The sequence below is a fragment of the Mustela putorius genome, unplaced genomic scaffold, assembly GCF_011764305.1.
Source record: "Mustela putorius furo isolate JIRA1106 unplaced genomic scaffold, ASM1176430v1.1 tig00003988_pilon_pilon_pilon, whole genome shotgun sequence".
Taxonomy (NCBI): domain Eukaryota; kingdom Metazoa; phylum Chordata; class Mammalia; order Carnivora; family Mustelidae; genus Mustela; species Mustela putorius.
Genome location: NW_025422127.1, coordinates 17,093,534 through 17,107,336, shown reverse-complemented (window position 1 = coordinate 17,107,336; position 13,803 = coordinate 17,093,534). Strand labels below are relative to the sequence as shown.

At 46.9% G+C, this 13,803-nt stretch overlaps 1 protein-coding gene across 3 annotated transcripts in view; it reads left to right on the top strand.

The window, feature by feature from the left end:
- Positions 1-13,803, top strand: part of ADA2 (adenosine deaminase 2) — a 34,930-nt gene that overhangs the window by 12,827 nt on the left and 8,300 nt on the right. For 2 of the 3 annotated variants that reach the window (XM_004773753.3, XM_004773754.3), the window contains exons 6-11: positions 4,825-4,952; positions 6,601-6,691; positions 7,834-7,942; positions 11,766-11,923; positions 12,499-12,701; positions 12,960-13,055. In XM_004773753.3, coding sequence (XP_004773810.1) covers positions 4,825-4,952; positions 6,601-6,691; positions 7,834-7,942; positions 11,766-11,923; positions 12,499-12,701; positions 12,960-13,055 — 785 coding nt within the window. Of the gene's footprint in view, positions 1-4,824; positions 4,953-6,600; positions 6,692-7,833; positions 7,943-11,765; positions 11,924-12,261; positions 12,476-12,498; positions 12,702-12,959; positions 13,056-13,803 lie in introns of those variants that run through there. The other variant, XM_045071596.1, reaches the window with a different exon arrangement.

Genomic DNA, 13,803 nt, shown 5'->3' with positions numbered 1-13,803 from the left:
CCTGAGATCATGACCTGAGCCGAAGGCAGCGGCTTAACCCACTGAGCCACCCAGGCGCCCCCAGCTTCAAAATTCTATAATTCCACGATATCACAGACAATAAAATTTTGTAATCTTATATTGGCTTGTATAAATAGGCAACTTTATAGTTTCACAATTAAATTATAATGAACATGGGGTGCCTGGGTGGCTCAGTTGGTTAAGCAACTAACTTTGGCCCAGGTCATGATCCCAGAGTTCTGGGATTGAGCCTCCTGTCGGGCTCCCTGCTTATTGGGAAGCCTGCTTCTCCTTCTCCCTCTGCTACTTCCCCTGCTTGTGCTCTCCTGCTCTCTCTCTGTCAAATAAATAAATAAAATCTTAAAAAAATGAACTATAATGAAAATGGAGATCATAATCTACATTGAATCCAGTGTTTTCAACTCAAGGGGGCTTAGTATATGGATATAGCAGCTTTGTATCACATGGTCTTAGGTCAATGACTCCCACCACCTACTTGTACTTACTAATTGTTAAATTCTTAGATATTAATTCATCTTCCTAGGGTAACTGCAGATTTTTTAGTTGTTTTTCTGTATCTGGTGATAATAATAAGATTGGTAATAGTAACAACATTATTATTAATAATTATCTTTTTTTGAAAAGTTTTCATTTATCTTTTTAAGTCATCTCTACACCCAGTGGGGGGCGCGAAGAGTCACATGCTCTTCGGGCTGAGCCAGCCAGGCGCCCTCATAGTTGCAATTTCTGAGTGCTCTACAAATATTAACTCATTTGATCCTTGTAGCGACCCTGGGAGGTATGATTTACTGGGGCAAAACATACCTCCACTGGGAGCCCCAACCCAGAAGCCTGCCCAGAGCCCCCTAACTAGGTGAGAACTTTCCTTGAGTGCTTGGCTTAGCAGCCGTGTTGTAACCGTTTAATGGGTAGTGGAATGGCTGTGAGGCTGTGAGGAGTTGCAGGTCTCCCCATGAAAAAGGTCTCTTGCTCCATGAAATGGGGGTGCTCTTGAGCATTCAGATCTTGCCCTGGGTGCTTCTGTAAAGTCCACAGTTTCTCAGCCAGAGGCCCAGGAGCACAAGGCCCTGGGCAGCCCCAGTTGTGATTTACTGAGTGAGACACCAAGAGACAAGGGCTTGGCATCTATAGCCCCAGGGGCCAGATTCCATCTTCGAGTCTCTCCATGCTATGGGAACTGGCAGTGGGATTGGAACCCTGCAAGGCAGGTGGCCCAGATTCTCCAGCAGTAAGTGCTGGAATGACAGAATTGATGGCTTGAAACTGTGGCCATATACAAACCCCCATCATGCCTCTGGTGTTTCATTTGCATATCTGTACCTACTTTTTTCATATGCCAAGTATCTTCTTTTAGACAGAATTGTCCTTTGTCTTTTTTTTTTTTTTTTTTTTAAGGTTCGTTTGTTTCCCTTCTGTTCTGCGATCAAGACTCTACCAACTCTAGACTCTACTGGCCACCCCTCCAATCTCCAACTATTCATCCCTTCTCTAAAAACGTGCTGCCTGGGGTTTAGTACTTTTGGAACTCCAAGCAGAGAGTGTTTTTCCTAAGTTAATGCTTATTTGTGGAGCTCCTACTCTGGTGCTGTGGGAGGGGAGGTGGAAAGAGCCAAAGGACCTGGACCTGGATCCTCCCTGTCATCGGTTTAGAATCCTGTGGGTGTGTCTGGGCAGGTGACTCAGTAATGACACAGCAGTCAAGGCATGAGGAAGAATTCTGTTCTGCCCTTCTGCAAATCAGCTGGAGAATGCCAAGACAACTTCGAGTATCAATCTCGGTTTGTTTAATGCATTGTTCTCAAAATTTGACACTCAAAAATTTTGGAGGATCCCGAAGAACTTTGTTTATATGGATTATATCTACTCTTTGCTGTATAATCCAGCCTGTGTTAAAAATTTAACTGAGAAAATTTCAAAACACAAGACTGCACAAGCACATAACCCATTATTTGTCAGAGAAATATTGTCACATATGATACAACTTCCAGAAAATTTATGCGCACTCGTGAGAGAATGAGAATGAAAAAGACATAATATGTTAAAACTTTTATAAAAAGAGTTTTTAATTTTGCAGATTGCCTAGAAAAGTCTACGGGACCCACAGGGGTTCCCTTACTACACTTTGAGTACTGCTGGGGTACGGGATATAGGTTCTTTGAGCATCAAAGATGTGAAGATTCTAACAGAGCACCTGGAAGTTTGTTGAAGCTTTTGTTTTCTTTTTTAAAAAGATATTATTTATTTGACAGAGAGAGAGATCACAAGTAGGCAGAGAAAGAGGGGGAAGCAGACTCCCTGCTTCCAGGGAGAGAGAGCCCAATGTGGGGCTTGATCCTAAAACCCTGAGATCATGACCTGAGCCAAAGGCAGAGGCTTAACTCACTGAGCCACCCAGGTGCCCCATGTTGAAGCTTTGATCAGCGGCAGGAAGAGTTCTCTTTTAAAAAATCCTTGGTAAGGGTCGCCTGGGTAGCTTAGTTGTTAGGCCTTCAGCTCCAGTCATGGTCCTGGGGTCCTGGGATCTAGCCCTGCATTGGGCTCCCTGCTCAGCCAGAAGCCTGCTTCTCTCTCTTCCACTCCATCTGCTTGTGTTCCCTCTCTCGCTGTGTCTCTCTGTCAAATAAATTAATAATATCTTTAAAAAATAATAATAAAATAAAAAATGCTTGAGGAGAGGATGAAAGTAACTTTCCTTTACCCTCTTAAGGTTCTGTTTTGGGGGTCTGCAAATTAAACTGACAAAAGCCACATTAACAGGCGAAAAGTCATACACATTGTATTTGATGTTAAGGTTTAATTTTTGTGTGCATGGAGGTCTTGTAGAAAAAAGTGAGACCCAAAGAAGTGGGTAGAACAGAAGCTTATACATGATTTTAACCAGTGGTGATAAATTGTGGAGAAATGATAATACAAAGGAAAAGGGGTTTGGGTTTCTGGGGCAGTAAATTGTGGTGAGGGAAATATATGGGGGACACTCATAGAAGATAAGGGTTATAATAGTAAGGTTTGCTTATGCAGACTCCTCTAGGTGCTGACCTTCTGTCTCCAGTGATAAGCCTTGTTCTTCTGGTATGGGAGATAGGAGGGGGAGCACCTTCACCAGCAACTGTTGGTCCTGCCTGTAGGCAGATAGGAGGAGGGCAAAGAGCTCTGTGTTTGCTGCTTAATTGCTTTCCACTCAAAGTAATCCTTATGCAAAAGGAGCGTATTTTAGGGTGGCATACTCTGATCCCCTTTGGTAACAATATTAATAGTAGTAACAGGCTATACTAGATACTGAGTTAGCAGTTTCTAAGATTCTGTCCTCTGGAAAGTTCTGGCAGCTCAGCTCTAACCTTCAGTAAGCCTGAGAATGTCCACTCCTAGGCCAAGCAGTCAGGGAAGGCCCACCTGCCATTACCAAGCCCAGTTGGCTGAGGCAGCCTTGTGGCGGATTGCGTGAGAGGCCAGGCTTCACTGGGGCAGCAGCAGAGGAAACCAAAGAGCCAAGGCCAATGGGGCCAAGAGAAGGGGCTAGAAAGAGCTGCCCATCCACCCCACTTCCCCCAAGCCAGGCTGCAAAATAGGACCCCTGGAGGTGAAAAAGAGCCAAGAGGCTGCTCTGTGGGCCTGGGGAGAAGAGGGTGCTGGGGAGGCTGCCCCAAGACAGAAGGCAACACCTCGGGGTACAGGTAGGAGGGAAAAGGGAGGCCCTGTGGGCTGGCGAGAGTGAGCAAGTGACTGGCTGGGCAATGAGCAGAGCTTCCTGGACACGACGAGCTCCAGGATATCAGACCCCAGGGAGGGAAAAGGACTTTTCTCCTGCAGGTTGTGGACTTCCATGACTTCCATTCTGTCTCTCTGCCTGTTAGCCTCTGCTCCCTGACCCTGCAGGTCTGGCTCCCTGTAGGGCCACTGCTTCGCACACAGGCCTAGCAATGCTTCAGTGCCAGTTCCCCTAGAAAGCGTCTCTGACCCTACCCAGTTCAAAGGAAGCCCCTTTCCTTCTGAGGTCCTGTAAACCTCTATTTAGCACTTAATTCTTCCTGCTTTATATCATAAATATGGACAGAGCCTGTTTCCACTAAATCGGGAACTCCTTAAGGGCAGGAGGCATCTTGTCTTACTAGCATTTGTCTACCCCTCCAGGACCTAGCCTTGTTCCTTGCCCATGGCAGGTTTTTAACTGATGTTCATGGAAATGACTTCTGCATATTACTTCTTCCCATCTTCTCTCGCTCCACAATCTCTTGGGAAAAAACTCCCACATCCTGTCCTGACCCTGAACTGCCAATCACTGCAGGGGTGAGAGCTGACCCAGTGGCAGGGGAGGGCAGAGGGAGCTTCAGGGGACATGTCCACACCAACGCTCTCTGGCCTCTCAGTGGGTTTCGTGAGGCCCAACCTCCAAAGAGGGGACTTCTTTCTACCCATTCCTTCCCCTTTGCCTTACCCACTGTCCATTGCTGGCTCTTCTCACTCTGCCCCTAACCATGTCCACCTCAGGGATGGGAAAGTAGGGAGATGAAGTGGGTGCTGTCCCCCGCTGACCTGTTAGTCATTCATTACACACATGCCTATCGAGCACTAGGCACTGTTCCAGGTGCGAGGACCCAGCAATGAAAGAGACAGGCAGACAGCCCACTTTGTGGTGTTCAAGAGCATTATCCCAGATAGGACTAGGACTTCTGAGAAATGTCAGAGACTGCTGAAGGCACTAGGCAAGGAAATTGAAAAGTCCAACGTGGTTTTAGAGATTATTGGCAATGAGAATGAAGTTTTGCTCACCTTTGATGTCTGATCATGACCATGCTTCCTTCCCAGGTATATGAACTGAATGGGACCATCCATAACCAAGAGTGGTCAGTGAGGACTTACAGAGAAGTGGCTTATATGTTTGCGAAAAAGCATCCTGGATTTATTGGAATCAAACTCATTTATTCAGATCGCAGGTGAGAGAGGACATGGGTGAAGTGCAGGGTTTGGGAGCATAGGATGCAGACAGAGCCACTAGGAAGAGAGGGGAGGAGAGAGGGAAAAAGAGGGAGGCTGGCATCAGAGACCTACACCCTGTGCCAAAGAACCATGGACTCAGTGGGTACATTCATGCATGGGTGCAAACATCTACCTCTAAAGTCACTTCTAGTTCGAATCTTTGCCACTGAGCTTAAATGAAGACCTATGGCAATTTTCCTTATTAATTCTAGGCCCCATGTTGGCCTGGGATATGTTCTGGCCTATGTGTTCAGATAACTGGCTCATTTCCTTGTTTCAGTTTGCCTCTGGGGTTCTGCTTAATGTCATCCGTGGGTGATGGCTGTGTGCAAGGCCTTGACTGGTGACCCAACCCTGAGGGACCGCTATCTCAGAGTCTGTGTGTAGACACCCCACAGGAGCATGTATGTGGGACCTGGTAGCATGAACAAGGACCCACTCTTCCCCCAAGCAAGCACAGAAAGCTTTAAAGCTGAATTTTCCTATTGATTATACTGAAGGACAGCTGTTTCCTCCTGTCAGAGGGCCACCAGTCTGAGGCCTGTGACTGTGCACTGGGCTGGAGATGCGGGGTTCTCAAATGCAGACCACATGGAATCAGGACTCTCCTCCATTTGCTCAGCTTACCCTAGAGGCTGGGCTCTGGGGGGCAGTCAGACTCCTCCCCACCCCATCCCCGCTGAATCCCCTTCCCTCTTTGTGAGGGCTGGGAGTGGGGCCATGCATGAGCGGGAGCTAGTCATTCGGGATGGAGCTGGCAGGCTGGGGCCCCACTGGTTCCCCGCAGAGGCAACCTGGGAGCCGATGGCAGGAGGATGCGAGGGCTGGGCTGCAGCTGATCGGTCCTCCGTCTTCCCTTAGAGCTCTGCAGGAGAGGGAGTGAGCAATGTGGCGTAGGGGGCAGGAGAAATTTAGGCCCACAGAAATTTTGTCACTGAGGGACAAGTGAGCCAGCTGTTGTGCAGAGACCTTTGTCCTGTCACAGAAATGTACCAGACTTTTCCCTTCAGTGCTTCTGTTGTCTCGTTGTTTGCCTCATCCTTTTCCTGGACTGGAACAAAGAGGGTGCGAAGAGAAGACAGAAGTTCGGTCATAGGGTTTCTGGAGTGCCCAGGGCCTTGCTGAATTAATTGGGGGCAAAGGACCTATCATTGCCAGGTCCTGCTGACCTGATGGGGACTTGGTCATCTATTGCATTTCCTAGGTTCCCAGTGGACAGAGAGCCAGGCTCTGTACTGCACCCGCTTCCAGGAGCCATCCTCTCAGGGAGGCAGGGCAAGTTTTGGACAAGGCCTCTTTGCTTCATCCGAATGTAGATAATGAAGCATATGCCATGGGTCTTGCCTTTCAGACACTGTGGGTCATCCTGGAGCAAGCCAGAGTCCTCGATAGGGTTGAGTTTGGGTGAAGCATCTCTCAGAGGTAGCCCCTGGCAGGAGTCACGATGGCCTAGTCAGGAGAGGGTCACATGGGCGATGGGGAGTGGTTGCTGAGTACCCTGACCCGGCCCAGGTCCAAGCACTGGCAGAGCCACTCTGGGGTACACAGCAGCACCAACGCCAAGTCACGCTGTTGCCCCTGCTTCTCTCTCTCTCTCTCTCGCAGATTAAAAAATGTGTCCTTCATCATGAAATCCGTCCAAACAGCTATGATGCTTCGGGCCACATTCCCCAGGATGGTGGCAGGCTTTGACCTGGTAACGGACTGCATGACGAAGCTGTCTGAGAGCAGGGCCCTGCAGGCAGCTCTTCCCGTAGGCCTTGTTGGCTCCCATGGAAGCACTCTGTAGAGGCACAGGCCTGGCCAGAGTTTAGCACTGACCTTCTCTGGGGGCCTGTAGTCACAAGAGAAAGGGGAGCAGAAAGGGCCAGAAGGCTGAAAGGGGGAGTTGCAGAATAAGGAGAATTCAAGGAGGTTGGGCAGGAATGGTGGGCTTACTCCCATTCCCCTGCCCTCCGCCCTTTTTCTAGCCCACGTTGCCCACCCACGGTTGGCTCTTAAAACCAGAGCACATGACAGGGGAGTGTAAGAGGAGGACTGGAAGCAGAGATGGGGCTAGCCTTGGGCAAAACTGTCCTCTGCCCCTCCACCAAATAAAATCCATCACCAGGTTCTGCCAGCCAGGGCACACTTCCCAGAGGACAACTCATTAAATCTTGTTAGGGAAGGTCAAGTAGTTTGAACTAACTGGCTAAAAGGTGCTCCTGACTCCCTCTTACAGAATCTGTACATTTTACCTGAGTCTATGCTTAAGCTCCTGTTTTCAGACCATCCAGAGCTCAGGAATGGATTTCAAAGACTGATTTTGTTTGGACCCGGGATGCCCTCCTGGGATCCCTGGGGGTTGCTCAAAGGGTCTGGCCTCTCCTGAATGGGGCAGAAGGCCCTCTCATCTCACCTCTTCCCTCTGCGTGCAGCACGGACAAAGGAGGCTGGGAAAGAGCACCTCTAGTATAGACCTTCCAGAACAGTCCCTACAAGGGCTGTAATGGACAAGCCCTAGAGGGAAATTAGGGTTGGAAGGGGGCTAGGTAGTTGTTCAAAGGGATCTACTCACAAGTTCCAGCTCTATTGCGAGCCTGCACTCCATTCTACTACGTTGAATATCCGTATTTGACTTATTATAAAAATGTGTCTTTGTCGGCCCCCCCCAACAAATTAAAATCAGCATTCTGAAGGAGATATGCTTGTTATCCTAAAGCGCACTTCCTCTTGGCACATAGCTACAAAGCCCTGGGGGTATGTGTGGTTTAGTTTGAGAAGTATAATTTTGTTGTAGTGACAGCTGAGGCATGGACCAAGCAGATGGCTCCATGTCCCCTCCTCTCTGTCCTGCAGGTGGGGCGTGAGGACACTGGCCATACCTTGTATGACTACAGGAAGGCTTTGATGATACCCATCTTGCAGGGCATTAAACTGCCTTACTTTTTCCATGCTGGAGAGACAGGTGAGCCATCTGAAGACAAGCAGAACAAAGGAGGTGATGGATAGGAGGGCGGCTCCTCATTCAAGAGAACTGATAGAATTCTGGGGCAGTATTAGTATTATTGATAGTCTTTTTGTGGCACTTGTTAATTTCATATGCATTATTTCACTTAATCCTAATGGCAACCCCTGGAGAAGGAATAACAATGATAATAACAGTATCTTTACATACATTCTTTCTTTCTTTCTTTTTTTTTTAAAGATTTATTTATTTATTTTTTTGTTTGACAGAGATCACAAGCAGGCAGAGAGACAGGCAGATGGAGAAGGAGGGGAAACAGGCTCTCTGCTGAGCAGAACCCCGATGCAGGGCTCCATCCCAGGATCCTGGGATCACGACCCGAGCCGAAAAGGCAGAGGCTTTAACCCACTGAGCCACCCAGGCGCCTCTATTTCTTTTTTCTTTTCTTAAAGATTTTATTTATTTATTTGACAGACCAAAATCACAAGTAGGCAGAGAGGCAGGCACAGAGAGAGGCAAAAGCAGGCTCCCTGCTGAGCAGAGAAGCCGACATGGGGCTCGATCCCAGGACCCCAGGATCATGACCTGAACTGAAGGCAGAGGCTTTAACCACTGAGCCACTTAGGTGCCCCTTCTTTTCTTTTCTTTTTTTTTTTTAAGATTTTATTTATTTATTTGACAGAGAGAGTATGCAAGTAGGGAGAGCAGCAGGCAGAGGGGCAGGGAAAAGCAGGCCCCCTGAAGAGAAGGGAGCCCAATGTGGGGCTCGATCCCAGGACCCTGAGATCATGAACTGAGCCAAAGGCAGATGCTTAACCTACTGAGCCACATAGGTGCCCCACATGTATTATTTCTAATTTTCACCCTGGTCCTGCTGGGAAGGTGTTTTTAATCCCTATTTTATTTTATTTAAAATATTTATTTCTTTGGGTGGGAGAGGCAAAGGGAGAGGGAGAGAGAATCTCAAGCAGACTCCCCGCTGAATGCAGAGCTGGACAGCAGGTACCATCTCAAGACCCTGAGATCATGACCCTGAGATCATGACCTGAGCTGAAATCAAGAGTAGGGTGCTTATCCAATTGAGCCACCCAGGCACCCTTCCCATTTTATAGGTGAAAAGCCCAAGTCTCCAAACACAGAGTGGTTGGTCCAAAGGTAAGGAGCTGGTCATTAGTGGAGTTTAAATTTGAGCCCTTTCTGATGATCTCCATTTTATAATGAGCAAATTGTGCTTAAGAAATTAATGCACTCGTCCAAAGTCACACAGGAGTCTAGAACCAGGCCTGCACTAGTAGCTAGGAGGCTCTGTCCACACTTGTCAGTGCTGAACAGGAGACCCCAGCTCAAGCTGTCCCCACTGCTATTGTTTCTGAAATGCCATTAGCCTAGCCACAGCTTTGTTCCCCAAAGCTCACTCTACAGGCTCATGGGTCATCTCTGAGACCTTCCCATTTTACAGTCCTTAAAATATGTAAACCCTAAGCCAAGGGAATCCCAGATCATGGCTGCAATTCCAGGTCAAAATGAAGATGTCAGGAGGAAAACTTGCTGCTGTGTCTCACCTGGTGTCCCTGAGTGCCTTAGGCACCTGTCATCCTTAGAAGTGAAGAGTAGTGGGGGCTTGAATTTCACAACCAGGCTCAACCCTTCGTTTATCACACCACCTCTCAGAGGAAGGGTCCGTGTGCATTAATCTCTTTTTCCCTGACATTTTAAGTCATTTGGATCCAATTTAGATCAGATTTGTAGGAGATTTGAAGAATTGTTTGTGGGGATGTGATAAGGGCTAGGGGTTGTTAACCGTTAAGAGCTTGTGGTCTAGTTGGAAAAACCATACTTACCTGTGTGAAATAATTTCAACAGTATGAAACACTGTACCAGGATCTAACCACATTCTAAGATGCATGGCCCTAAGAGAGGATTTTGCCAGGAGAAATACAGGGTATTAATACTATTACCAAGAGTCATGTTCTTATTTTTAAAAAGGAAGAGGGGCACCTGGGTGGCTCAGTGGGTTAAGCCTCTGCCTTCGGCTCAGGTCATGATCTCAGGGTTCTGGGATGGAGCCCTACATCGGGCTCTCTGCTCAGCAGGGAGCCTGCTTCCTCTTCTTTCTCTGCTTGCCTCTCTGCCTACTTGTGATCTCTATCTGTTAAGCAAATAAATAAAATTAAAAAAAAAATTAAAAAAGAAGAGGGGTGCCTGTGTGGCTCAGTTGGTTAAGCATCTGCCTTTAGCTCAGGTCATGATCCCAGAGTCCTGGGATTGAGCCCCATGTTGGGCTCCCCACTCAGCGGAGCCTGCTTTTCCCTCGCCCTCTACCACTCCCCCTTCTCATGTGTTCTCTTTTTCTCTCAAATAAATAAATAAAATCTTTCAAAAAATTAAATAAAATAAAACAAAAGTGATCTGGGGTGCCTGGGTGGCTCAGTCAGTTAAGCACCTGCCTTTGGCTCAGGTCATGATCCTGGAGTCCCAGGATCGAGTCCTGCATCAGGCTCGCTGCTCAGTGGGCAGGGAGTCTGCTTCTCCCTTTCCCTCTTTTCTTCTCCTGGCTTATCCTCACTCTCTCTCTCTCAAATAAATAAATAAGTTATTCTTAAAAAGGATTTATTGGGGTGCCTGGGTGTCTCAATGGGTTAAAGCCTCTGCCTTCAGCTCATGTCATGATCCCAGGGTCCCGGAATTAAACCCCGAATCGGGCTCTCTGCTTAGCAGGGAGCCTGCTTCCCCCTCTCTCTCTCTGCCTGCCTCTCTGCCTACCTGTGATCTCTGTCTGTGAAATAAATAAATAAAATCTTTAAAAAAATAAAAAATAATTTAAAAAACCTAGAATTTTCATATTTTACATGTAGATCAGTTAGAATGCTTTTGGCTTCCAGGAATGGAATATGCACATTTAATAGGTTTTGCAACAAGGTCATCTATTTTGGATCATCTGTTTTGGACCCCGAGATCATATTCTGAGCCAAAGGTAATCACTTAACCGACTGAGTCACCTATTATTTTACATAATAAGTGACCTCTGCTTTCCTCTTCAAATCCAGGGGTTCACTGTACTTGGTTGTCAGATAGTCAAGTTACATTTAGGTGTAACCAATTCAGTGAAGCAAGAATCAAGATATTTGCTCCAGGGCATCTCTTTTATCAGGGAAGAAGCCCAAGAGCTCTCCACCAATTACCTTCCATGCCAGCATTAGGACTATTCTAGCTGCAAGGGAAGCCAGCAGAGTCAGGACCTGTAATTTTCACCCTCCAAAGAAAGCCCTGCCGGCAAGAAAGATACAGTGGGGCTGGCTGGTAAATAAGCAGTACCTGCCACCACCTTGCTGGTCATTGTGATCTTGTAGTCGATGTTGCAGTTCGAATTGGTGAAGATACAAATTGAGTAGGTACATCCAAGTAATTATATGGAGAGTTTGCAACACATTATTGTAAAGATAATAAACAAAGTTCCCAAGAAATCGCTCTTGAAACAAACAAATGGAAAGAAAGAAGATAGACTGTGGAGTCAGACAGACCAAGGTTCGAAACCTAGTAATACTTAATTGAGTACACTCCTTCAATTTATAAAGTCTGTTTAAGTTTTAACTTCCTCATCTGGTATATACATACATAAAATAAAGGCTTTTATTACCTTTTGCTAGCATTGTTACCAAGAAAATTGTGTGTGTGTTTGTGTGTGTGTGTGTATGCGCGCACGCACGCACACTTGTGCATGCACATTTGTGTGTTCTTTTTCTTGCTTGGGGATTGGAAGTGTTTATCTGAGTATGGTCTATGGGCCAGATCCATTTGACTAAAAACTATCCCTTTCCCCCAGACTGGCAGGGTACTTCCATAGATAGAAATCTTCTGGATGCTCTAATACTGAACTCTACCAGGATTGGCCATGGATTTGCTTTGACCAAACACCCAGCAGTCTGGGCTGACTCCTGGAAGAAGAACATCCCCATGGAAGTCTGTCCCATCTCCAACCAGGTATGTGTGATCCATGCGACCAACCCTCCAATCTCAGCCTCTGTTCTGATTTCCCAAACTTTCCTGTATAATTTCTTGCTCCTCAGCTCACCTGTTTTTGGTATTCCTCCACTGTCTCACTCCGATTAGTAAGTTATTTAGGAATGGCCTCTTGCTTAACCCATTCATAACAATGAGGCAGCAGTGAGGGTCCCCAGTGGTGTGGAATTTTGGGCAAAGCTAAAGATAAAGCTAAAGGGACAGTGAGGAAGCCTAGTGAAGTGGGAGGGGCTATGGGATACTGCTGTTTTCACAGTTGCTTGGGGTTCTTGTGCACCTGTCTATCTTCCTGTGTTCAGGAGAGCAGCTCTGAGCCAGACCAAGAGAGAGACCAAATGTTTGTGGTGGTAAAGAAACCTGGAAAAAATTAGGAAGAACACAAGGCCTGGCTCTATTTCTGTGTTGTGCCCAGAAGTCATTCCAGTAGTCAGGGATGATGAGGGTAAGAAAGGAGCTGGTTATCCTCAGGGTCTTGCCTCTCTTGGGACAGCTCTTTTTATGGTCAAAGTTTGTCCTCCTTTGCCTCTTATTGGCAGGTTCTGAAACTGGTGTCTGACTTGAGAAATCACCCTGCTGCTGTTCTGATGGCCACTGGGTACCCCATGGTGGTCAGCTCTGATGACCCAGCTGTCTTTGGTGCCAAAGGCTTATCCTATGATTTCTATGAGGCCTTCATGGGCATTGGGGGAATGGCAGCTGATCTGAGGACCCTTAAACAGCTGGCTATGAACTCTATCAAGTGAGTATCTTGTGTACTTCCCAGATCCCCAACTCCCTCTTCTGCCCTATGACTTGTGTTTATCTCTCTTAGAGTTTTGGGGAAGAGGTCTGGAAGGTTTTTTATGGTTTTTTGCTTGCTTGTTTGTTTGTTTTTTACATTGCCTCTGTTTCCTTATTGCTCTTGGACTGGGGAGAAATGTGCTCTGCAAACATCTGAGACCCCCTCAGCTTTTCCCTCAGCTTTTCTCTCCTGACCTGAGTGCCTTTTCTCTTGTAGGTTCAGCACCTTGTTGGATACTGAGAAAAAGGCTGCCATGAAAACCTGGGAGGAAAGATGGACTAAGTTTGTAGCCGACCTGGCTAGGAGGCCAAAGTGAGAAGATAGCCATTTATTACCCTGTTCCTCTGCTTCCCTCTGCAAGCTGTTTTCACCTTCTATCATTCATTCTTGAACCCACTCCAGTATAGTTTCTACCTCCATTTCTTTTTTATTTTATTTTATTTGATGGGGTGGGTGGGGGGGCACAAGCAGAGGGAGTAGGAGAGGGAGAAGCAGGCTTCCCACTGAGCAGGGAACCCGATGTGGGACTCCATCCTAGGACCCTGGGATCATGACCTGAGACGAAGGCAGACACTTAACGACTGAGCCCCCCAAGTGCCCCTCTACCTCCATTTCTTTATCAAAACTGACTTGTCATCAATGGTCTCTACATTGCTTGACCTCTCAGAAACACTCAAACAGTCTACCAAACTAATCTTTTTGAAATATTCTTTTCTCTCAACCTCAGTGACATCAACTCTTTTGGTTTCTCCTTTCTCTCTGGCAGTTGCTCCCAGGGTCCCTTTTCCAGATGCTCTTCTCTCTCAGATCTCTGTGTTGCATTTCCTTGGGGCTTAGTTTTGCCTCTCCTCTGTTATGTCTCTGCTTCTCTCTTCTTCTCTCTCACTCTATAGTCTTTTCCTAGATAGTCTCATCCACTCCTTCGCTTTTAAATACCATTTATTTGCTGATGATTCCCAATATATTTATTCACTTGGAAGGGTCACAAGAATTTCAGAAACCTACTGTGTGCAATTCTGAACTCACAATCTCTTCCCTTTCAACTTTTTCCTGGACTTTC